Source organism: Melanotaenia boesemani, chromosome 4 (genome assembly GCF_017639745.1).
Source record: "Melanotaenia boesemani isolate fMelBoe1 chromosome 4, fMelBoe1.pri, whole genome shotgun sequence".
NCBI classification, from domain to species: Eukaryota; Metazoa; Chordata; class Actinopteri; order Atheriniformes; family Melanotaeniidae; genus Melanotaenia; species Melanotaenia boesemani.
Genome location: NC_055685.1, coordinates 1755326 through 1780635, shown reverse-complemented (window position 1 = coordinate 1780635; position 25310 = coordinate 1755326). Strand labels below are relative to the sequence as shown.

Genomic DNA, 25310 nt, shown 5'->3' with positions numbered 1-25310 from the left:
AAGAAAAGATGTGTACCGTTCGATCCCCATCTCTCTCTGCTTTTCTTCAGCTGCTCGCAGCTCAGACCTGTAGATTCGTTCACACTGAAGAAGCCCAGAACCTCCTCCACAGTCTTGGTATGAGCGTTATCCATCTCTGTAGAGACAAACACACTTCAGTTACCTTCAGTCTGACAATCAGCTTTCAGTTTGTAGCAGTCCACATAAAGTACTGACCATCTTTCCACCCAATAAGCAGTAAAGCTGAATTGAGAATTCCTTTTCTCTACATTAATATTGTCATTCTTACAGCTGAGGACTGTGTAAAGTCAGCCCACAGAGCGATGGCCTGGGTGTGTGGTTAGTTATTTCTCTGAACATTAACAGCTTTGGTAGCTCTGGTAGGGAAGGTTTCCATGTACAACCCACATACCCATCACTGGGTTAACAGGTCACCACATGGTAAACATCACAACCAGTCCTGGTAAAGATCCGGCAGTACGTTCCTTTTCCAGAAAAGATCATGTCTGAAACACGGATCAAGTGAGGAAGGAAAACGACACACGTGTTTTCATGGGAACGTCTGTTCGAGCGGAGTTTTCCATCCAGATTAACATATTCCTTCCTCCTGCTGGGACGTCTGATCCAGGCGTGATGGTGGAGGACGCCTCAGCCTGGAAAGCAGGAGGTCCGTCCTGCAGAAGAACCAGCAGCACTAAGTAAAGGGAACGTTCAGCAGCTGGTTAATGAAGCTGATGTTTAACTCACTCTTCCAGCAGCATGAGCGTTCATTTACTGGAGGTTAAACTCTGGGGATGACGGACGGCTTCTCTGTTCCAGCGAGGCGACTGGGCGCAAGGTCTCTTACTGGTCAGGGTTTGATGGTCTGGAGCAGAAGGAGTGTCTAGTTCCAGCAGTGGTCCAGGTTCTTTATTTCCTCTGGTCCTGGATTATTTTTGTCTCAACCAGCACCTGGAAGTCGGAGCTAGCCAGATGTTTTCCTGCTTTCTGAAGAAAAGTTCAAAAGCAGTTTCATTATGGAGTTTCCAGAAAGAAGCCTCACAGGACCAGGTGGAGGTCCTGGTCCAGGTGGAGGAGCAGGTGGAGGTCCTGGTCAAGGTGGAGGAGCAGGTGGAGGTCCTGGTCAAGGTGGAGGAGCAAGTAGAGGTCCTGGTCCAGGTAGAGAAGCAGGTAGAGGACCAGGTGGAGGTCTTGGTCCAGGTGGAAGACCAGGTGGAGGTCCTGGTCCAGGTAGAGAAGCAGGTAGAGGACCAGGTGGAGGTCCTGGTCCAGGTGGAGGAGCAGGTGGAGGTCCTGGTCCAGGTAGAGAAGCAGGTAGAGGACCAGGTGGAGGTCCAGGTCCAGGTAGAGAAGCAGGTAGAGGACCAGGTGGAGGTCCTGGTCCAGGTAGAGGAGCAGGAGGAGGTCCTGGTCCAGGTAGAGAAGCAGGTAGAGGACCAGGTGGAGGTCCTGGTCCAGGTAGAGGAGCAGGTGGAGGTCCTGGTCTAGGTAGAGAAGCAGGTAGAGGAGCAGGTGGAGGTCCTGGTCCAGGTAGAGGAGCAGGTAGAGGACCAGGTGGAGGTCCTGGTCCAGGTAGAGGAGCAGGTGGAGGTCCTGGTCCAGGTAGAGAAGCAGGTAGAGGAGCAGGTGGAGGTCCTGGTCCAGGTAGAGAAGCAGGTAGAGGACCAGGTGGAGGTCCTGGTCCAGGTGGAGGAGCAGGTGGAGGTCCTGGTCCAGGTAGAGAAGCAGGTAGAGGACCAGGTGGAGGTCCTGGTCCAGGTAGAGGAGCAGGTAGAGGACCAGGTGGAGGTCCTGGTCCAGGTAGAGGAGCAGGTGGAGGTCCTGGTCCAGGTAGAGAAGCAGGTAGAGGAGCAGGTGGAGGTCCTGGTCCAGGTAGAGGAGCAGGTGGAGGTCCTGGTCCAGGTAGGGAAGCAGGTAGAGGACCAGGTGGAGGTCCTGGTCCAGGTAGAGGAGCAGGTAGAGGAGCAGGTGGAGGTCCTGGTCCAAGTAGAGAAGCAGGTAGAGGACCAGGTGGAGGTCCTGGTCCAGGTAGAGATTTAGAGCTCACCGTTTCTAGCTTACGATGACAACATAATGCAGAAATAAATGAAACCTTTCCATTTTATGTTGGAAATTTAATTAAGTCAGAATATTTGTAATTATTTCTTTGACAATAATCATACATCTAGAATTAATGACACCTCATGACACATAGTTTCCTTACAAGTGTTTCTCCATATAAAAGATAAATAAACAGACTTTCCAACAGAGCTTTGTTACAACAGAAAAGCCCTCTAGACACACTTATTCTGCTACTTCCTCCCATTTTCTCCAACAGCATTTCAGTGTTTTCTAACGTCAGGATGTTCTACACACAAAATAAAAACAGTGTTCCACCGTCAGCTGGTAGCCACACTGACTTGAACCCAGAGAGAGAGAGAGAGACCCCTGGATACCAGGGTCCGATCTGGGTACCAGGATCCGATCTGGATACGAGGGTCCGATCTGGGTACCAGGATCCGATCTGGATACCTGGGTCCGATCTGGGTACCAGGATCTGATCTGGATACGAGGGCCCGATCTGGGTACCAGGATCTGATCTGGATACGAGGGCCCGATCTGGGTACCAGGATCCGATCTGGATACGAGGGTCCGATCTGGGTACCAGGATCCGATCTGGATACGAGGGTCCGATCTGGGTACCAGGATCCGATCTGGATACCTGGGTCCGATCTGGGTACCAGGATCTGATCTGGATACGAGGGCCCGATCTGGGTACCAGGATCCGATCTGGATACCGGTCCGATCTGGGTACCAGGGTCCGATCTGGGTACCAGGCTGGCGCTACTCATGGATGTACAAAAGAAGCATCACTTATGTTACGTCAGCTATTCGCTACCATGAAATCTCTCCAATTCACCAGCTTAATCACCTCACCAGTGTGTACATTCAAGATCCGATATAAACCCATCCTTCCATCCAGGTGAGAGGCAGGTACACCTGGACAGGTCACCAGTCCATCACAGGGCCGTCCGATATATATATCAGGTTAAATTATGCTCTAAATATTCTTAATACCAACAGTTTTACTAATATACTATTATAAAGGCTGCCATTAAATCTGGAGAGACTGACGTCAGACACTTTGGTTTCTGTGTCACATCTCATCCTACCCCAGCGCGAGCCGGGAGCTAGCTGCTAGCAGCAGTGCGCAGGCTAGCAGGCTAGCCCGCTAACATGATGTATGCCGTTAATCCTCCGGATGAGGACGAACAGGTTGCTTACCGGAGCTGTCGGTGTGTCCGCGTGTCGTCTGATCACTGTCCTTTAGTTTGAACAAAATGGGATATGTACAAGCACCATGTGTTTTTGGCTTGAAGTCCCCCAACCTAAAGAGAGAGGCAAACTACTGACGGAAAACTGTTTTTAACACACTACTTATTTATGGCGTGAAAGCAGCTCATCTGGAAAAATCAGCACGAACGGGATCCCATCAAAAAGGCATCGTAATTCCGAGGAGTAAAATAAAAAATCTCTCCAGAAACGAAGGCTAGTTTGAGGCAAATGTTTTTGTTTGTTTGCTTGTTTTTTGTTGTTTTGTTGTGATTTTTTTTTTTGTTTTTACTAAAAAAGTCTTTTCAATGCGGCGGGGTATAAAAACTGCTCATCCTGGCTGAGGAGTGTCTGCGATCTGCCTGCAGGCTACAGGGATTTATGGAATCAAGTTAATGACTTCTACAACATCCGGTTTTATGTGTCAAAGAAAGAGTTTCTGAAAAATATCACCGTTTCAATGAATCGTTTAATAGTAGATTTAAAGACAACTTTTATTTTGAGACTATTTTATACTATTTACAATGTACACAAATTCTTTTAGCTGCTGAAAATACATAAAAGTTGGCTTATTTCCGCCATGAACGTGTCTAACCTGCTCAGCTTGACGCTGCTGAAGAGTGGACGTGATTAACGGTACAGAAACCCACGGAGCTAACACTCAACCAATCAGAGCCCACGAAACAAGACTGACGTGCCAGCTCAGCGAATCAGCGTTCAAAAACTTTACAATTCCGCCAACCGAAAACTGTAACAGGTAAATGCCCAGCCTCTCGCGTTGGTCTCGACCAATCATCTTGCGGTGCGTCTGCTGTCAATGAACTGATTAACGTGGACCAGCAGAGCATTTAAAAATAAAACCTCTAGCCTTCTGTTTGCAGTGAAAAACGTAAATTTTTTTTTTAATTTTTAAATTACATATCCTAAGTTATTCCTTCTCAATAATCAATGAAAAAGTTAGATATGGCCTTGTTTATTGAGTTGTGAGCAGCCACAACATACAGCTGCAAGTCTTTCAGTTTTAGACAAGACACGTTTATCCACGATCCAGCGATAGTGATTCAGCGTGCTTTACAGAAGAAGCATCATGTAACATCAAAAAAAAAAAGAAAGGAAAAAGGAAAAAATAACACTAAAAACAGTATTAAACCTGATTCCAGCTTAACAGAACCAGATCCAGATCTGGACTCTAAATTAAAACTAGTTCCATGCAGAGAACAGGTAGGTTTTTTATCCAAAGCGCTTTACATTTCACCACATTCACACACTGATGGCAGAAGCTGCCATGCAAGGCGCCAACCACAACCCATCAGGAGCAAGTAGGGGTTCAGCTCAGGGACACCTCAACATTCTGGTCTCTGATGTATGTTGGTCCTAAACCATTCAGAGCTTTCTAGACCAGCAGCTGAACTTTAAAGTCTATCCTCTGATGGACCGGCAGCCAGTGTAAAGACCTCAGAGCTGGACTGGTGACTTAAGAAAAAAGCTGGACTAGTTTTTCCAGGTCCTGCTAAGACATCACATGTTTTACCCTTAATATATTCTTGAGGTGATAGTAGTCTGACTTTGTGGTTCCCTTCATGTGTTTCTCAAAGTTTAGGTCAGAGTAGGTCTGATTCCATCACTACACCCAGATTTCTGGCCTGGTTGGTGGCTTTTAGGTCTGAGTCTATCACTAGACCCAGATTTCTGGTCTGGTTGGTGGTTTTTAGGTCTGAGTCCATCACTAGACCCAGATTTCTGGTCTGGTTGGTGGTTTTTAGGTCTGAGTCCATCACTGATACTGTTCTAACTAGTCGCTGCTTTGACTAGTCATTAGAACAGCTGTTCCAATTATTTGCTCTTCTAACTAGTTAGTAACTTGGACGTAGTCATTAGAACAGGGCTGCTTTAACTATTCACTGTTCTAACTAGTCAGAATAACTGTTTCGTTATAAGGTGATAAGGTCCCAATGACTATTAGAACAGCTGTTCTAACTAATCAGTAGAACAGCACTGTTCTAACTATTTACTGTTCTAAACAGTCATTAGAACAACGCTGTTCTAACCAGTCATTATGTAACCCTGTGGGCACGGTCCAAAATTAACACTCGCCAGGCGCCAAATGCGAGTAAATTTTTCGTATGGCGAGTAAATCTCAGATGGCTGTCCGCCAAATGGTGAGTAAATGTTTGTACCAAATTAGCCATGTTTTTCCTTTTGGTAGATTTCTTCTTTATGTTGCTCTGCTGTCTGCATGTATGAACAACGTGCACGTACACAAACACGCACTAACGCAAACACTCGCCGACAGTAGGCGGTAACACACCTGCGCGAGCCGACAGTAGGCGGTACACACCTGCATGTGCCGACTGTAGGCGGTAACACACCTGCATGTGCCGACAGTAGGCGGTACACACCTGCATGTGCCGACTGTAGGCGGTAACACACCTGCATGTGCCGACAGTAGGCGGTACACACCTGCATGTGCCGACAGTAGGCGGTAACACACCTGCATGTGCTGATAGTAGGCGGTAACACACCTGCGAGCGCCGACAGTAGGCGGTAACACACCTGCGCGCGCCGACAGTAGGCGGTACACACCTGCATGTGCCGACAGTAGGCGGTAACACACCTGCATGTGCCGACAGTAGGCGGTACACACCTGCACGTGCCGATAGTAGGCGGTAACACACCTGCGAGCGCCGACAGTAGGCAGTAACACACCTGCGCGCACCGACTGTAGGCGGTAACACACCTGCGCGCACCGACTGTAGGCGGTAACACACCTGCGCATGCCGACAGTGGACGAAGACACCTGCGCGTGCTGCGCTGCCAGCATAGCAGCACTCTGTTGGACGTGATGTTAGCGTGTTAGCTTAGCTGTTTACAACATGAAGGGTGATGACAGCTGCATAACAGGCATGATGTGACTCCGCAAGACTACGAACAGCTGTCAACCGATTAACTTATCAATATAATAATGATACTTATTGTTATTGTATTTATCAGTTATTAAGTTCATTATTATTATAAATCAGCTTTTAGGGATATTGATAGGCTATTTATATTCAGTATTACTGATTTATTATGAATCAGATCAATAAGCTTTAAATTTATTTATTATCAGGTTTTGTTACGTTTATTCTTTAAACAATAAGATAAAAAGCAAAAATCAGGGAGTTTGATCCCACCAAGGCTGTAATGCTGTGGTACAAGGACTGTTGGGAGCAGGAGGCCAGACGAAGAGCAGAGAGGGAGGCGTCTGGTCAGGTTCTAGTTCATGAATTCAGACATCAACACTTTATCAAATAAAACCATTTTTCTTGTTGCCTTTGTTTAATGTTGCTGTGGCTTCCACTTTCAGTTTGGATACAACACACAACATAATATTATAGAAATAACATGTATGTAGAGGTGTGTGTGTGTACAATAATTTAATAATTTAGCCAGTAAAAAATATGTTTGGCCGGTGGATTTTTTCATCTACCGGCCAACTTGGCTGATGAGTCAAAAAGTTAATTTCGGACACCTCTTGTGGGTGAAAAGACATGTCTAGCACATAGGCATTTAATTACGAGCCCACAGCGGTCAGTGTGGGTCAGAGATATACCATTCAATTGTATAGGACTAAAACCTAAACAATGCAGATATTAATGGCAAGATGACAGAGAGTCATGCTACGGCTGAAACCCAAGCAATTTACAGTGACGGGACCAGGATTATACTACACATTCAAATAAAACATAAATCCAATTCATTCCAAATAAAAACACAACAACAAACTCATGCAACCACAAACCAAATCACCATCTAAGTGAACTCCGAGCATCAGGACGGCACCAGTGAAAGGAGGACACACCAGTCACAGCACTAGAAAACAAGAGAAGACAGAGTATTAAAATCTAAAATAAAAAGTAAAACCAAACCATATAAAACCAACTAAAATAAACGGCAGCCAGTGTTGTCCCTAAAAACAAAGCACATAAAATAATAAGCTTCTTATCATTATAACGTATGGCAGACCTTGCTTGCCCACACTGGGATTAAATAGTCACAACCTGCAGTCACACCTGCCACCAATCAGTTCCTCCTGATTGATCTCCAGCCTTGTGGAATAATTTCCAGCCACTGCAGCCCCCTTCAGGCCTACTGTTACAATTAGAACAGAGCTGTTCTAACTAGTCTGTAGAACAGCTGTTCTAACCATCCATCCATCCATCCATCTTCTGCCGCTTATCCAGAGTCGGGTCGCGGGGGCAGCTGCCTAAGCAGAGAAACCCAGACTTCCCTTTCCCCGGCCACATTCACCAGCTCATCCGGAGGGATCCCGAGGCGTTCCCAGGCCAGCCGAGAGATGTAGTCCGTCCAGCGTGTCCTGGGTCTTCCCCGGGGCCTCTTTCCGGTGGGACGTGTCCGGAACACCTCATCCTCAGGAGGCTTCCTAACCAGATGCCCGAGCCACCTCATCTGGCTCCTCTTGATGTGGAGGAGCAGCGACTCTACTCTGAGCCCCTCCCGGATCACCGAGTTTCTCACCCTATCTTTAAGGGAGAGCCCGACCACCCTGCAGAGAAAACTAATTTTGGCCGCTTGTATTCGTGATCTTGTTCTTTCGGTCACTACCCACAGCTCATGACCATAGGTGAGGGTAGGAACGTAGATCGACCGGTAAATTGAGAGCTTTGACTTCTGGCTCAGCTCCTTCTTCACCACGACAGACCGATGCAGAATCCGCATCACTGCAGACGCCGCACCGATCCGCCTGTCGATCTCCCGCTCCATCATTCCCTCACCCGTGAACAAGACCCTGAGATACATGAACTTCTCCACTTGGGGCAGGACCCTATTGCAGACCAGGAGAAAGCACTCCACCCTTTTCCGGTTGAGGACCATGGTCTCGGACTTGGAGGTGCTGATTCTCATCCCAGCCGCTTCACACTCGGTTGCGAATCGCTCCAGTTAGAGCTGAAGATCACGGCCCGACAAAGCCACCAGAACCACATCATCCACAAAGAGCAGAGACCCAATCCTGAGGCCACCAAACCAGATCCCCTCAACACCTCGGCTGCGCCTAGAAATTCTGTCCATAAAAGTTATGAACAGAATCGGTGACAAAGGGCAGCCTTGGCGGAGTCCAACCCGCACTGGAAACGATTCTGATTCACTGTCAGCGATGTGGACCAAGCTCTGACACCGGTCGTACAGAGACCGGACAGCTTGCACAAGTGGGTCTGGCACCCCATACTCCCGGAGTACCCCCCACAGGAGTCCCCAGGGGACACGGTCAAATGCCTTCTCCAAGTCCACAAAGCACATGCAGATTGGTTAGGCAAACACCCATGCCCCCTCCAAGACCCTGAAGAGTATGTAGAACTGGTCCACTGGTCCACTGTTCCACGACCGGGAAGAAAACCACACTGCTCCTCCTCAATCCGAGGTTTGACTAGTCAACGGATCCTCCTCTCCAGCACCCCTGAATAGACCTTACCAGGGAGGCTGAGGAGTGTGATCCCCCTGTAGTTGGAACACATCCTCTGGTCCCCATTTTTGAAGACGGGGACTACCACCCACATCTACCTGTCCAGCTAAGACAGCCCTACAGCATCCAGAGTCTTAAGGAGCTCTGGGCTAACCTCATCCACCCCCGGAGGCTTGCCACCGAGGAGCTTTTTTAACCACCTCAGCGATCTCAGCCCCAGAGATAGGAGAGCCAGCACCAGCTACCACAGACTCTGCTTCCTCATCGGAAGACGTGTTGGTGGGATTTAGAATGTCTTCAAAGTATTACCCCCACCGCCTCACAACGTCCCAAGTCGAGGTCAGCAGTCCCCCATCCCCACTGTACACAGTGTTGACAGAGCACTGCTTTTCCCTCCTGAGCCGCTGGATGGTGGACCGAGTGCCCAAGTTTTTGCCTTAGCAACCGCCAAAGCTGTGCTCCACTTAGCCCGCCAATAACCATCAGCTGCCTCTGCAGTCCCACAGGCCAAAAAGGCCCGATATGACTCCTTCTTTAGCTTGACGGCATCCCTTACTGCTGGTGTCCACCAATGAGTTCAGGGATTTCTACCATGACAGGCACCGACGACCTTATGGCCACAGCTCCAGTAGGCCGCCTCAACAATAGAGACATGGAACACAGCCCACTCGGACTCAATGTCCCCCGCCTCACCCGGAACATGGTTGAAGCTCTGTTGGAGATGGGAGTTGAAACTCTTTCTGACAGGGGATTCTGCCAGACGTTCCCAGCAGACCCTCACAACATGCTTGGGTCTGCCAGGCTTGACCGGCATCCTCCCCCACCATCTGAGCCAACTCACCACCAGGTGGTGATCAGTTGACAGCTCTGCCCCTCTCTTCACCCAAGTGTCCAAGACATGGAGTCCCAAGTCAATCAATGAACTGTGGCCTAGAGTGTCCTGGTGCCAAGTGCACATGTGGACACTCTTATGTCTGAACAAGGTGTTCGTTATGGACAGTCCAGAAGTCCAACAACAAAACACCACTCTGACTTAGATTAGGGGGGCTGTGTCTCCCACGCCCCCCCTCCTGGTCTCTCCGTCATTGCCCACGTGAGCATTGAAGTCCCCCAGCAGAACGAGGGAGTCCACGGAAGGAGTGCTCCAACACCCCCCCAAAGGACTCCAAAAAGGGTGGGTACTCTGAACTGCTATTTGGTGCACAAGCACAAATAACAGTTAGGACCTGTCCCCCCACCTGAAGGCGGAGGGAGGCTACCATTTCGTCCAGCGGGGTAAACCCAAATGTACAGGTGTCAAGTCGGGGGGCAATGAGCAGGCCCACACCTGCTTGGCGCCTCTCACCAGGAGCAACTCTAGAATGGAAGAGGGTCCAGCCCCTCTTAAGGACAGTGGTTCCAGAGCCCATGCCGTGTGTCGAGGTGAGTCAAACTATATCTAGCCAGAACCGCTCAACCTCATGCACCAGCTCAGGCTCCCTCCTCGCCAGAGAGGTGACATTCCACGTCCCTAGAGCTAGATTTTGCAGCCGAGGATCAGACCACCAGGGTCCCCGACTCTGGCAGCCGCCCAGCTCACACTGCACCCGACCCCGATGGCCCCACCTTCAGGTGGTGAGCCCACAGGAGGGGGGGCCCATGTCACCTTTCGGGCTGAGCCCTACCAGGCACCATGGGCAAAGGCCCGGCCACCAAGCGCTCGCCTCTGTGCCCCACCTCCAGGCTTGGCTCCAGAGGGGGGCCCCGGTGACCCATGTTCAGGCAAGGGAAACCTTGGTCCTTGTTTTCTCCTCATCATAGGGGTGATTTGAGTGGCACTTCGTCTAATCCCTCCCCTAGACACCTGTTTGCCATGGGTGACCCTACACGGGGCATAAAGCCCCCATCAACAAAGCTGCTAGGATTGTCAGGACGCACAAACTCCTCCACCACGATAACGTGACGGCTCAGGGACGAGTTCTAGTCTGTAGAAAAGTAATGTTCTAACTAGTCGCTGTTCTACCTAGTCATTAAGAAAGCTAACTAGTCACTGTTCTAACTAGTCATTAGAACAGCTGTTCTCACTAGTCTTTAGAACAGCTGTTCTAACTAGTCGCAGTTCAAACTAGTCATTCGAACCAATCCCTCCTGGTCTCAGCCTGGTAGGGAGTACAGCTTAATCCCATTTGGTAAATTAGACATTTCCCTGCACACATTCCTCATTCAAAGACCAGTACTCCCTAAAAAATGCTGGGTTATTTAATTAATGTAAGTGATGGGTTGTGAAATGTATAACCCATTTTGGGTTATTATATGGGTATTGGGTTATTAACTGGGTTATTGTTGTGAACCCATGCATTGGGTTAAACCTTGGTTAAAGACAGTTCAGTTATATACTATCTTTACATCAACCCAACAAACATTAGTTAACCCATCACCTGGGTTGTTTATGTTTTGAACGTCTCCACGTCATACGTCATGACATCGATTACTTCAAACGGAGCACTGGATGGCAATCTAACCGATCGTCGTTGACCCAGCAATCAAAGTGGCAAGGTTTGTTGTACATTTTCCTTTTAGGGTTCTCTATTGAAGTACGATTAAATCACACACAAATGCTGTTGCCATGCATGGAATGCCGCATGAATTAACGAAACATCCACAATGACTTCTGGCTTTTGGATAATTTTCACAGAGTTAGCCCAACTGCCACAGAGTTAGCCTAACTGCCACAGAGTTAGCCTAACTGCCAGTTGCCGGTGTGTTGGGTGCGCGCGGCAGGCTTGCTATCAGCAGTTGCTTTACTTAACAGTTATTACGGTTATGTAATCCTAAGGGGTTGTGTGTTAGTTAGTTAGTTAGTTAGTTAGTTAGTTAGTTAGTTAGTTAGTTAGTTAGTTAGTTAGTTAGCAACATAACTCAAAAAGTTACGGACGAATTTTGCTGAAATTTTCTCAGAATGTCCAGGAAAGTACGAGTAGCGTGATTAGATTTTGGGGGTGATCCGGATCACTGTCTGGATCCTATGGCCCATTAGCGGTTTGAGGTGGGGGTGGGAGAGACAGCCTCTCTATTTATCCGGAACGTTTTTGACGTTATTTCCGCTCATCTATGTATAAAATAATGTTTGGTGGTAATATAAGTCAAATAAAACGTTTACAAAAAGTAATAACAGCGGTATACAGAGTTACGCACACAATTATAAGCTATTTCTTAGCCAAATTGTGCCTTTTCATCCTTTTTTTCTGTTATTGTTGCAGGTCAATGGACAGTTTTGTGGTGGACAAACTAACTCAATGGCAGCTGACAGACCTTATTGATATTTTTAAAGGTAAGAACATGATTTTTTTATGTTCATAGCTAGATAAAAAGATTATTTTAAAAGTCATGTAATTAACTGCCTTGTATTATAGTGCTCATATAGTGTTTTTTGTGTTGTTATTTGATAAATTGCTTCTGAAAATAATAGCATCATGTAATTAGTTCCATCAATTTAGCTGTTCTGTTTTTAAACGAAATGTCTTGTGTTTTACTCTGTCTTTCAGACGAGGGAATTGATGAGGAAAGCTTTCTTCTTTTAGATGAGGGGACCATCAAACAATTAATTCCAAGAGCAGGCCCCAGGCTTAAGTTTCTCAAAAATATTAGAGGACTTGTAAGTACTTAATTTCAACGCAGACGTGAGAGACTACTTGGACAGATGGCATACACTTGCTTTAAATGCAACAAGCAAATTCCGGGGGATGCAAAAAATCTCTTTATACATTTACGTACAGTACACCATGTAAACCATTCATCGACTTACTTTCAGTGCAGTGAAACTGGTTGTGGTAGAACGTTTTCTTTCATAAGGTCTTATAGAAGACACCTAGTAAAGGAGCATGAAAACAAGAGAGAACAAACTCTAGATATTCTCCTTGAAGGCCCAACCCCTCCCACTGATGTACAGTTTGATGAAACAGAGCCTGTGCAGGGAGATGAAGTTGTGGATGAATGGGATGAACTTGAACACGAGGACATGATCAACCGGGTGGCTCTATTTTTAGCTCATCTAAGGTCCAAGTCTAATTTGACATACTCTGATTTAAACTTTATGGTTAAACACACCTCTAGTTTAGTTGGTGATATTGTGAGTAACCTTGAATCAAAGACTATGTCTGTATTTCGCCGTTTTGGCCTGGATCATAGCCCAGAGGTAGAAGTGCTTAGACTGGAGTTCTTGGAGTTAGCTGAGCCTTTCAAAGGACTAGACACAGATTACAAACAGTTGCAGTATTTTGCTAAATCAGGAAATTTCATTCAGCCAGTTGAGGAAAAATTCCGTGGGGGGGACGTCCTTTTTGCAGCAAAGGGCCTCTGCCACTGGGACCGTCCGGCAAGTCTCGGTTCCAGATTCATATCAGCGTATTCCGCTCAAGCCTCTCTTAACCAAGATACTGGAAATTCCTGGAGTTTTACAGGCTATGCAAGAATGGCAGCAGAGGGAGAGAGATTCACTTAAGGATGTTTTTGATGGGGAATTTTGTAAAACACACCCGCTGTTTTTAAAAGAGTTTTCGATCCCACTTGTGCTTTACCAAGATGACTGTGAGACAGTCAATCCACTTGGGTCTAAGACTGGAGTTCACAGGTTGGGATTTATATATTTCAGCCTGAAAAGCTTACCACTAGACTTGCTATCAAGTTTGCAGTCACATTTCCTTCTTGCAGTATACAAATCAGATGACGTTAAGACCTACGGGGTGGCAGGTAAGTGAGCGCTGGTGGCAGGTAAGTGACGCTAATGCTGTAGGTGACGTAGTTCCGGGGGAGACGGCAGATTCAAACTAGGCGCCCAAACATTTATACTTTCAACTTAATCAAAATATTCTTTAAAGTAGGACTATAGTGTCTTTAAAAGGTACACTCTGGAGCACAGCGGGGAGGATTTGGCCAGCCTGACAGATTTTATAGATCGTTGTTACGACAGAATCGTCATGGGGAAACCAAACAACACCTCCACCCCCTCCACCTCATCTAAATCCAAGAGACAGCGAAATGAGGATTCACCTGGAGCTATTTCACCACCGGGGAACGACTCAACAGATGTTCTGATCTCCATAGATAAGAAACTCAGTAGTTTTGATGCGCGTTTGAGTCTGGTAGAAATTCTCCACAAAGAGTTCCAGGCGCTACGTGAATCATTAGAATTCAGCCAGAAGCAGGTGGAAAGTCTGGCTGCAGAAAATGCCGGTCTCAGAGAGACGGTAAAATCCCTCACCGAGGGCTTGACCCGTCTCTCAGATGAAAATAAGAAGATCAAGGAAACGGTGATCGATCTGCAGGCGCGGAGCATGAGAGAGAACCTGGTATTTGCAGGGATTCCAGAGCAGACGGAGGAGGACCCCGAGACCACGGTGAAAAACTTCATCAAAACCCACCTGAAGCTCCCAGAGGAAACGGTGAAAAACATCTCCTTTCACAGAGTCCATCGGCTCGGCGGGAGGAAACCCGGGTCCAGCAGACCAAGACCCATCGTAGCGAAGTTCGTCAGCTTCAAACAGAAGGAGCAGGTGAAGAACCAGGGCCGCGAACTGAAGGGGACCAACTTCGGAGTAAACGACCAATATCCGAGAGAGATTCTGGACCGACGGAGAGTCCTGTTTCCCATCAGACGGGAATCTATGGCTAATGGCGCTCGCGCTGTCATCGCGGTGGATAAACTGTTTATTAATGGACAACTGTACCGCGACCCGGACGTCACTCCGTGGCTCTTCTGATCCCAGGTGCTGTATGTCAATCTCTCCAAATGATCACTCTTAACTCGCCATTATAGATCACTGACAGTAGAACACACTGCTCGTCTCACCACAGCCTCTACACCTAGATCGATGTATTTTTTTCTGTTTTGTTTTTATATTTCACACAAATACTTTTCTCACTTTTCACTATCTTTCACGCCTTCACTGTTAATTGTAATCCAGCTCGTAATATCAGCAGCGCACGCGGCCGGTCAAAAACCGTCAGGACGCACAGCCGCACCATACATGATACATATAAACACTCGCGTTTTATGTATGAGAGAACACGCATTAAGGTAGACTACATATACGGACATTTAACATACGGACAAACGCGCGCAATCAGGCTGCATGCAAACACGCGCGAACACGCAAGAGGGGCGCACAAAGACACACGCGTCAGTAACACGCATGAAGCATTAAACCGTTCACAATAACCATGTTAAAAATCGTCTGTTGGAATGTACATGGAGCCGGTTCCAGGGAGAAGAGGTTGAAGATCTTTAATAAATTACAGGAGCTGCAGGCTGACATTGTCTTACTACAAGAGACTCATTTAACAAACTCAACCATAGATCTTCTTCAAACAGCTCAGTTTCCTCATGTTTACTCAGCTTGTTACAATTCTAGGCAAAGAGGAGTAGCTACTCTTATTAATAAGAGACTAAATTTTGACATAGATAGCACAGTAGTGGATCCGGAAGGCAGATTTCTGATAACTTTATTATCTATTTGTAATATCAAATTATGTATTACCAATGTATATGGCCCTGTTGTGCCATAAAATGATCGTCTGCCAGAAACTGATTAAGAGTCGCGGGAGCGCGCACGCAGCCTCTAAATGCCGTGTCGCTCGGTTTCCCTCGGTGTCGCCGGACTGCAGCTGTTCGATTCGGCATCAACCCGTCGTAACTCACAATTTCACGTGACTTAATAGCCCAGCTGACATAAAAAGAACCCTTGGTTTTGTTAAACACTAGTGTTTAAACTGATTGATGGCAAAGTGCAGACGACGAGATGATTGGGAACGGTTTTTCAAAAATGTTGCTTCTTCACTACTCTGGCTGCCTTTTACGTTCAGTTAATATGATTTATGCATTTAATCACGAGTAAAGTGTCTTAAGAACTTATGTGCATTGCTATTAATAATTTTAGTATGGATGAATGCTATAATGAACTTGCTGAAAGGACAGCGGCCATAAATATATGGGTAGAGAACTCCAAAGGGTCTTTTATTTAATCAAAACTAATCTCTTGTCTAATTTAAAACAGCAAATAACTCTTCAGGGGCAACAAATAGGCCTCAATCACTTTTTGGGAAGGGAAAAAATGGCCATTCTTAGCCATGATTAGCCCAGAAAAAGCATAAAGGATGGTGGAATATTTAAAATGTGCTTTTATCTCATTAATAGTACTCTCTTGATTAGGATAAGGTCACTTTAAAATACAGTGAACTCTTCAGTGTTGACACATAGGCTTTAATCAATTTTTGGCAAGGGAAAATGGCCATTATTAGCCATTATTAGCCCAGAAAAAGAATTGAGGATGGTGGAATATTAAAAATGGGCTTTTATCTAACCAATAGCACTCTCTTTGATAGAATAAGGTCATTTTAAACGTCTGTGAACTCTTCAGTGTTGACACAGAGGCTCTAATCAATTTTTGGCAAGGGAAAATGGCCATTATTAGCCATTATTAGCCCAGAAAAAGCATTGAGGATGGTGGAATATTAAAAATGGGCTTTTATCTAACCAATAGCACGCTCTTTGATAGAATAAGGTCATTTTAAACGTCTGTGAACTCTTCAGTGTTGACACAGAGGCTCTAATCAATTTTTGGCAAGGGAAAATGGCCATTATTAGCCATTATTAGCCCAGAAAAAGCATTGAGGATGGTGGAATATTAAAAATGGGCTTTTATCTAACCAATAGCACTCTCTTTGATAGAATAAGGTCATTTTAAACGTCTGTGAACTCTTCAGTGTTGACACAGAGGCTCTAATCAATTTTTGGCAAGGGAAAATGGCCATTATTAGCCATTATTAGCCCAGAAAAAGCATTGAGGATGGTGGAATATTAAAAATGGGCTTTTATCTAACCAATAGTACTCTCTTTGATAGAATAAGGTCATTTTAAACATCTGTGAACTCTTCAGTGTTGACACAGAGGCTTTAATCACTTTTTGGCAAGGGAAAAATGGCCATTATTAGCCATTATTAGCCCAGAAAAAGAATTGAGGATGGTGGAATATTAAAAATGGGCTTTTATCTAACCAATAGCACTCTCTTTGATAGAATAAGGTCATTTTAAACGTCTGTGAACTCTTCAGTGGTGACACAGAGGCTCTAATCAATTTTTGGCAAGGGAAAATGGCCATTATTAGCCATTATTAGCCCAGAAAAAGCATTGAGGATGGTGGAATATTAAAAATGGGATTTAAGCTAACCAATAGTACTCTCTTTGATAGAATAAGGTCATTTTAAACATCTGTGAACTCTTCAGTGTTGACACAGAGGCTTTAATCACTTTTTGGCAAGGGAAAAATGGCCATTATTAGCCATTTTTAGCCCAGAAAAAGAATTGAGGATGGTGGAATATTAAAAATGGCTTTTATCTAACCAATAGCACTCTCTTTGATAGAATAAGGTCATTTTAAATGTCTGTGAACTCTTCAGTGGTGACACAGAGGCTCTAATCAATTTTTGGCAAGGGAAAATGGCCATTATTAGCCATTATTAGCCCAGAAAAAGCATTGAGGATGGTGGAATATTAAAAATGGGCTTTTATCTAACCAATAGCACTCTCTTTGATAGAATAAGGTCATTTTAAACATCTGTGAACTCTTCAGTGTTGACACAGAGGCTTTAATCACTTTTTGGCAAGGGAAAAATGGCCATTATTAGCCAATTTTTAGCCCAGAAAAAGAATTGAGGATGGTGGAATATTAAAAATGGGCTTTTATCTAACCAATAGCACTCTCTTTGATAGAATAAGGTCATTTTAAACGTCTGTGAACTCTTCAGTGGTGACACAGAGGCTCTAATCAATTTTTGGCAAGGGAAAATGGCCATTATTAGCCATTATTAGCCCAGAAAAAGCATTGAGGATGGTGGAATATTAAAAATGGGCTTTTATCTAACCAATAGCACTCTCTTTGATAGAATAAGGTCATTTTAAACATCTGTGAACTCTTCAGTGTTGACACAGAGGCTTTAATCACTTTTTGGCAAGGGAAAAATGGCCATTATTAGCCATTATTAGCCCAGAAAAAGAATTGAGGATGGTGGAATATTAAAAATGGGCTTTTATCTAACCAATAGCACTCTCTTTGATAGAATAAGGTCATTTTAAACGTCTGTGAACTCTTCAGTGTTGACACAGAGGCTCTAATCAATTTTTGGCAAGGGAAAATGGCCATTATTAGCCATTATTAGCCCAGAAAAAGCATTGAGGATGGTGGAATATTAAAAATGGGCTTTTATCTAACCAATAGCACTCTCTTTGATAGAATAAGGTCATTTTAAACGTCTGTGAACTCTTCAGTGGTGACACAGAGGCTCTAATCAATTTTTGGCAAGGGAAAATGGCCATTATTAGCCATTATTAGCCCAGAAAAAGCATTGAGGATGGTGGAATATTAAAAATGGGATTTAAGCTAACCAATAGTACTCTCTTTGATAGAATAAGGTCATTTTAAACATCTGTGAACTCTTCAGTGTTGACACAGAGGCTTTAATCACTTTTTGGCCATACTGAACAAATATACTTTTTAATTGCATAAATCACTTTCTAGCAAGCAAAACCTGCTATTACATGGCCTATTTCACAATAAGAGGCTTCTGAGGTAAACATTTGGAACTGGATGGTCAGTAAACTGCAGAGTAGGGTTGTCATAAGTAAACTGTGGCTGTAATTAAAAGTCATTACAGCCTCCTGTTTATTGTATTACCATTCATTTTGGCTATGTAGTAAAACTCTCTCAATTTGAAATTTTTTCTACGTCATGTCAATTTTATTGTACGCACAACAGCACACTGTTTAGATTTTGCATGCATTAACATGGGTAAAATATGACTGAATATGAAAATATGATTTCAGTTTCCAAAAAGTCTTTATACCATTTCATTAGACATTTCATTTTAAAATGCAACTTTTTCAAAATAAGTTCATGTTTAACATTTCAGCCTATCCTGTCCCCATTAAACATTTTGATGAGATTTTCCAAGTATATTATAATGAAGCTGAAGTTGATCCCCACATAACCAATACTATGAACAATAAAATGTATTTTGAACAGAAATGTATTTCTGTATCTTTATATTTTCATCATAATTTTCTAAGTAGTCAAAAATGTGCTCTTGTACAGTCATTATGGTTTAATTAAGGCAGTGTTCCCGCTGAATTGCTTGGCTGCTGCTCATTGGTTTGTAGGCCACCCTTAATTGGCAATTAAGCAGTCGCTGCCTCAAAGTCTAGAACACGTTGAGTGGTATCTTATTATACCGCTAGCATGGATGCAACACTGCATCATCATATTTTGACTTTTAAGAGCCAAGGAACTTTACCACCTGGCCTTTCACCTTCCCAGAAATCCAATTTTCGCCGAAAAGCAAAGAGCTTTGAAGTCCAAGGTGAGTTAATTGTCTATTTTCATATGTGCATATACTTGCACAAAATCCCGATTGTATTCTTTGCTCTCATGTATACTTTTCTGAGATTGTGTCAAATTTCCAAATAATATCTGTATGTGTGTACAGTATGTATGTAAAACAAGAGTACTAAAGGTTAACTGGTGAACATGGTCACATTTGTTAATTATTTAACATGCATTTAGTAATGGGTGGTGGTGGGGTGGGTCTGGTAGGTATTTAGGTACATGTAAATGTGGATATTATAGAACTGTTGAAAGTGTCAGGTGATATTTTTCAAAGGACATCTCATTTTGCTTTTGACTTCAAAATTATTCTTAGTTTTTCCAACAGTTTACTACAACCCACTGCAAATGGTTTAGTAGCACTTTGATTGAGTTTATAACTGTCCAATAAGGTGGATTAATTTGATATAACATGGTTTTCAGAGATGATGTAAAAATATTTTCCTTTAATTTCTTTTGCTCTCTCAGAAAGATGTCATATTTCTTAGGTTGTAAATATGTGCTGATTTTCTAAATGCTTTTGGTATGCACTGTCCAATCAATTGTAAAAGAACAATATAATTTCTCACATAATTTATCTGATTAACATTGGACAAAAAAGAGGGTAGTTTTGTGGACTCATTCTTTCAAAAATATCTTACACACTTTATGACAAAACCTGAGCCTTCATCCCATCCTGACAAACCTGAGCCTTCATCCCATCCTGCCACACCTGAGCCTTCGTCCCATCCTGCCACACCTGAGCCTTCATCCCATCCTGCCACACCTGAGCCTTCATCCCATCCTGCCACACCTGAGCCTTCATCCCATCCTGACAAACCTGAGCCTTCATCCCGTCCTGCCACACCTGTGTCCATTGTGACACCCACCTCCTCAGGACCGAATCCTTCAGGCTCTGGTTTTCTAAACTGTACCTTGGATCCCTCAGTTGTCAAAAGTAAGTTTATCAAGTTGATATAAGACAACAATTTCAAGTCTCAAGTTTTTGTGTCACAGATTTTAATTTTTTACCTTCACTCTCTTGTTAATAGCTATGACCACATCCTTAATGCAATTAATTTAGCAGATAACTAAAAATGTTGTCAAAAATTAAATTTACTGGTTCTTATTGGGGGAGTGTAATTGTTTAAAGTGTGAAAAAATGAATGTCAGCATGAAGGTGCTGTCATGGTTGGACTACATAATGGTCAAACATGTTCACTTTTTTATTTTGAAATTAATACAACAATGTGTGTCTAATGAATGGTTAACAATAATAAACACAAAAACATGGAAAATATCAAAACTGACTTAGAAAAACAGTTTTGAGATATTGTGGATCCATTTTCAACCAAATTAGATTCTAAGCTGATTTAAGAAGATTACCTGAAAAAATAAAAACATTTTTATATTGGATTACAGATGTGAAAGATGCATGGGAAGGGGAAAACAGTGGTGTTCTTGTGTCCAAAATTGGACCATATAAGTTATTTTTTGGTGACATTTTCAACACGGCCCCTCAAAGAGAACTGGAAAGTGAGGTAAGATGTCGAACATTATTGCGATCTCTAAATTCACTGCATTTGTTCTTTCAACTTAAAGAACTTTTTGACTGCAGGTTATAAATGCATACCTGACCGTGCTGGTGAGAAAATTCAATGACAAAAACACAGAAAGGGCATTTGTCATTGACTCCTTTGAAATGACAAACATATGGCAACAGAAAAAACCAAAGATAAAGGAACAAGATCTTCTATTTTTTCTCACTGAAATCTGTATGAACTTGACAAAAGTTTCAACCCTGGTTTTTCTTTATTTCTGATTGTCTTTCAGATTGACCCGGTTTTATACAAGTACGTCCTAGGGATAGTCAATGAGAGCCATCACTGGATGCTAGTGGTAAAAAGTTAATGATATACTTGACTACATCACGCAACGTCCTTCAAATTTGTATGACCTGAATTTCATTTTAAGTTGTGTCGTTAAATATTCAGGTCATGTTACCAGGAGAGAAGAGGAGTCTTTTCCTGGATCCATTGGGTGAGAGCACATCCAAAATAAATCACTGCAAAGACATTTCCAGGTAAACATGCTTTTATTAGCAATTATATTATGGCCAAATGCAGTAAGATATGTGAACATATAGTTAATTTAAACTTAATTTACAACCTTTTATTTAGATCATTCATGACACTCAAGGGTTTAAATGCATCCAGATGGGAATGTGACACAGTCAGTCACCCAATCCAAAAAGATGCCACTTCATGTGGTGTCTATGCATTAAAAGGTATGTATTCCTGATTTTTCATGGCAAAACCATGTCATTATGTTACATAAGATCTGCTGCATCGAAGCTAGTATGATCAAGACATATTGGGACAGTAAAAGAAAGGCAGACATTGGAGAATAGCATTGTGCCACAGTGACAACGTGAAATTGTTATTTTGGGGTATAGAACTTTGATAAAATGATCAAAAATAAGAGTGTAAACATGTGATCCCTGTGTGACATAAAAAAATTAATTTGTGTAATTATATATAGTAAGTCATGAGAAAAAAAACCATAAAATTCACACATAAGCAGTTTAAAATTTTAAAATACAGAAGTACCTTTTTGGTTCAATTGAATATGAAAAAAATAATCAATCCCAAAATCATTTAAATGTTGTAACTCACTTTATTCTCTATATTATGTAAGAGTGGTTTAGATGCTGATTCAATGAACACTGAATTTTGTCCAAGAATAAGTCTATGGCAGCGTGCATCCCATTTTTATTCACATGCATATATTCATTGTTGCACTTTTACTTTTACAGTTTGCTGAGTGCATCCTGAGTGGCCTTCCTGTTGCATTTGACAACTCGGTGAAAACCATACATGAAATGAGAGAGCAGATTGCGATCTGCCTCCTGGAAAACACAGGTATTTAGCTAAAATATTATACATACTTACTGTCCCTACACACATGGTCCTTAAACAAGATATATTTTCCATAGACCAAAGCAATTCATCTAAAAATTGCATTTATTACAAATTAATATTCATACAATTTTTTTCTTTTTTCTATTTTATTGTTATACAGACGACTTGACTGAACTTTGCCATCTTTGTGGGCTGGTGAATGGTGACACCCACTGGGTAACTATTTTGCACGTTTTTATATTAAAGTAAAAGTAAAATATAGTGAAAGTACAGTAAAAACAAAATTATTTTTTCAAGATGACATAAGATGTAATAAGCTCAAGGATAAAAAACTGCGGTAGTTTTTATTTTCAAGATTTATTATTGAAAATGTTCCTAACTATTTCCTTTGTTGATTTTGTGTCTATGTCAAACACAGATTGGGTGTGACTTGTGCCCACGATGGTATCACCGAAACTGCCTGAAAAAGAAAACAGGGAAAAAGTTTGTCTGTGAAGTGTGTCAGAAGAAGAAATAATGTCTTCATTTGGCTGATTACTACTTTGATTTTTTTATTTTTTTATTTTTTTTTTATTTTTTTTTTTATTTTATGGTATTTGGGGCAAACACCGGGCAGCTGTATGCCTATGTCACTGACAGAAAGACACAAAGGTCTGATAAGAGGTAGTTGACTTTTAAAGGTTAGTGTTTTTCATTTGAACAGACATGTTTATATGTTGACAGAAAAAAGCATTTCGTAAAATTTCATTTGGAAATGCATGATGCAAAGGCAATCTGTGTGGTGATGTTTTCATTAAAATCTATTTGACAAAATAAAACAATTCTAAGATTCTGATTCATTTAATCAATCAAAGTCAAAGTGGATGTTAATATAAAAAAAAAGATGCTATAATGACTTAATTGCAGCATTAATTACTTTTTGACAGGTAGAAACTGCTATTATGAGGCCTGTTCCACCTTCAGAGGTTTTTAGGGTTGACATTTGGAGCTGGATGGTCAGCAAGGTTTAGTGTAGTACTTTCATGAATAAACTGTGGACATTAGAAGGTATATTTGTTTCACTACAGACCTTGAAACAAGTGCAAATAACTTTTTGGCAGATAGGAAGTGCTATTGTAAGGTCTATCAAGTTAATGCATTCAAAATCTAAACAGTGTACTGCGGTCCGAAGAGTAAAATTGACATGACGTAGAAAAAATTCAAATTGAGAGAGTTCTACTACATAGCCAAAATGAATGGTAAGACAATAAACAGGAGGCTATAATGACTTTGAATTCCAGCCACAGTTTACTTATGACAGTACTACACCACAATTTACTGACCATCCAGTTCCAAATGTTCACCTCAGAAGCCTCTTATTGTGAAATAGGCCATGTAATAGCAGGTAAAAGTGATTTTTGCCATTATAAGGTATATTTGTTCAGTAAGGCTAATAATGGCCACTTTTCCCTTGCCAAAAATTGATTAGAGCCTCTGTGCCACCACTGAAGAGTTCACAGACGTTTAAAATGACCTCATTCTATCAAAGAGAGTGCTATTGGTTAGATAAAAGCCCATTTTTAATATTCCACCATCCTCAATGCTTTTTCTGGGCTAATAATGGCTAATAATGGCCATTTTTCCCTTGCCAAAAATTGATTAGAGCCTCTGTGTCACCACTGAAGAGTTCACAGACGTTTAAAATGACCTTATTCTATCAAAGAGAGTGCTATTGGTTAGATAAAAGCCCATTTTTAATATTCCACCATCCTCAATTCTTTTTCTGGGCTAATAATGGCTAATAATGGCCATTTTCCCTTGCCAAAAATTGATTAGAGCCTCTGTGTCACCACTGAAGAGTTCACAGACGTTTAAAATGACCTTATTCTATCAAAGAGAGTGCTATTGGTTAGATAAAAGCCCATTTTTAATATTCCACCATCCTCAATTCTTTTTCTGGGCTAATAATGGCTAATAATGGCCATTTTTCCCTTGCCAAAAAGTGATTAAAGCCTCTGTGTCAACACTGAAGAGTTCACAGATGTTTAAAATGACCTTATTCTATCAAAGAGAGTGCTATTGGTTAGATAAAAGCCCATTTTTAATATTCCACCATCCTCAATGCTTTTTTCTGGGCTAATAATGGCTAATAATGGCCATTTTCCCTTGCCAAAAGTTGATTAGAGCCTCTGTGTCACCACTGAAGAGTTCACAGACGTTTAAAATGACCTTATTCTATCAAAGAGAGTACTATTGGTTAGATAAAAGCCCATTTTTAATATTCCACCATCCTCAATGCTTTTTCTGGGCTAATAATGGCTAATAATGGCCATTTTTCCCTTGCCAAAAAGTGATTAAAGCCTCTGTGTCAACACTGAAGAGTTCACAGACGTTTAAAATGACCTTATTCTATCAAAGAGAGTACTATTGGTTAGCTTAAATCCCATTTTTAATATTCCACCATCCTCAATGCTTTTTCTGGGATAATAATGGCTAATAATGGCCATTTTCCCTTGCCAAAAATTGATTAGAGCCTCTGTGTCACCACTGAAGAGTTCACAGACGTTTAAAATGACCTTATTCTATCAAAGAGAGTGCTATTGGTTAGATAAAAGCCCATTTTTAATATTCCACCATCCTCAATTCTTTTTCTGGGCTAATAATGGCTAATAATGGCCATTTTTCCCTTGCCAAAAAGTGATTAGAGCCTCTGTCTCAACACTGAAGAGTTCACAGATGTTTAAAATGACCTTATTCTATCAAAGAGAGTACTATTGGTTAGCTTAAATCCCATTTTTAATATTCCACCATCCTCAATGCTTTTTCTGGGCTAATAATGGCTAATAATGGCCATTTTCCCTTGCCAAAAATTGATTAGAGCCTCTGTGTCACCACTGAAGAGTTCACAGATGTTTAAAATGACCTTATTCTATCAAAGAGAGTGCTATTGGTTAGATAAAAGCCCATTTTTAATATTCCACCATCCTCAATGCTTTTTCTGGGCTAATAATGGCTAATAATGGCCATTTTTCCCTTGCCAAAAAGTGATTAAAGCCTCTGTGTCAACACTGAAGAGTTCACAGATGTTTAAAATGACCTTATTCTATCAAAGAGAGTGCTATTGGTTAGATAAAAGCCCATTTTTAATATTCCACCATCCTCAATGCTTTTTCTGGGCTAATAATGGCTAATAATGGCCATTTTCCCTTGCCAAAAATTGATTAGAGCCTCTGTGTCACCACTGAA

The 25310-nt window shown here is 42.5% G+C and overlaps 2 protein-coding genes and 1 long non-coding RNA gene across 5 annotated transcripts in view; 2 read left to right on the top strand and 1 right to left on the bottom strand.

Annotated features, from left to right (window-relative positions):
• The window catches only part of si:dkey-28b4.8 (sarcoplasmic/endoplasmic reticulum calcium ATPase 2), a 58685-nt gene extending 54591 nt beyond the window's left edge, over positions 1-4094 (bottom strand). Inside the window, exons 1-2 of one of the 3 annotated variants that reach the window (XM_041982947.1) lie at positions 3265-4094; positions 17-136 (exon numbers count right to left, since the gene is read on the bottom strand). In XM_041982947.1, the coding sequence (XP_041838881.1) occupies positions 17-134 (118 nt within the window). In that variant the 5' untranslated portion in view covers positions 135-136; positions 3265-4094. Of the gene's footprint in view, positions 1-16; positions 137-2916; positions 3135-3264 lie in introns of those variants that run through there. The other 2 variants (XM_041982945.1, XM_041982944.1) reach the window with 2 other exon arrangements.
• A 15739-nt stretch (positions 4095-19833) lies between these two features.
• On the top strand, positions 19834-21251 carry LOC121639054 (platelet glycoprotein Ib alpha chain-like). Its single transcript, XM_041984225.1, has 4 exons — positions 19834-20122; positions 20587-20705; positions 20998-21063; positions 21159-21251. Exons 1-4 carry the CDS (start codon positions 19834-19836, stop codon positions 21249-21251), a joined length of 567 nt encoding a protein of 188 aa, XP_041840159.1.
• Positions 21252-21994: 743 nt separating this feature from the next.
• Positions 21995-22897, top strand: LOC121637699. The gene is made up of 3 exons (XR_006009925.1): positions 21995-22085; positions 22246-22301; positions 22504-22897. It is a non-coding gene; the product is annotated as an uncharacterized LOC121637699 (long non-coding RNA).
• The last annotated feature ends 2413 nt before the right edge of the window (positions 22898-25310 follow it).

Excerpts from the sequence above, each read along its gene's own strand:
- LOC121639054 (XM_041984225.1), top strand. The coding sequence starts at position 19,834 with ATGACAAAACCTGAGCCTTCATCCCATCCTGACAAACCTGAGCCTTCA. Across the intron at positions 20,123-20,586 it reads GGATCCCTCAGTTGTCAAAA|ATGTGAAAGATGCATGGGAA; the intron begins GTAAGTTTATCA and ends ATTGGATTACAG. Across the intron at positions 21,064-21,158 it reads GCCATCACTGGATGCTAGTG|GTCATGTTACCAGGAGAGAA; the intron begins GTAAAAAGTTAA and ends TTAAATATTCAG.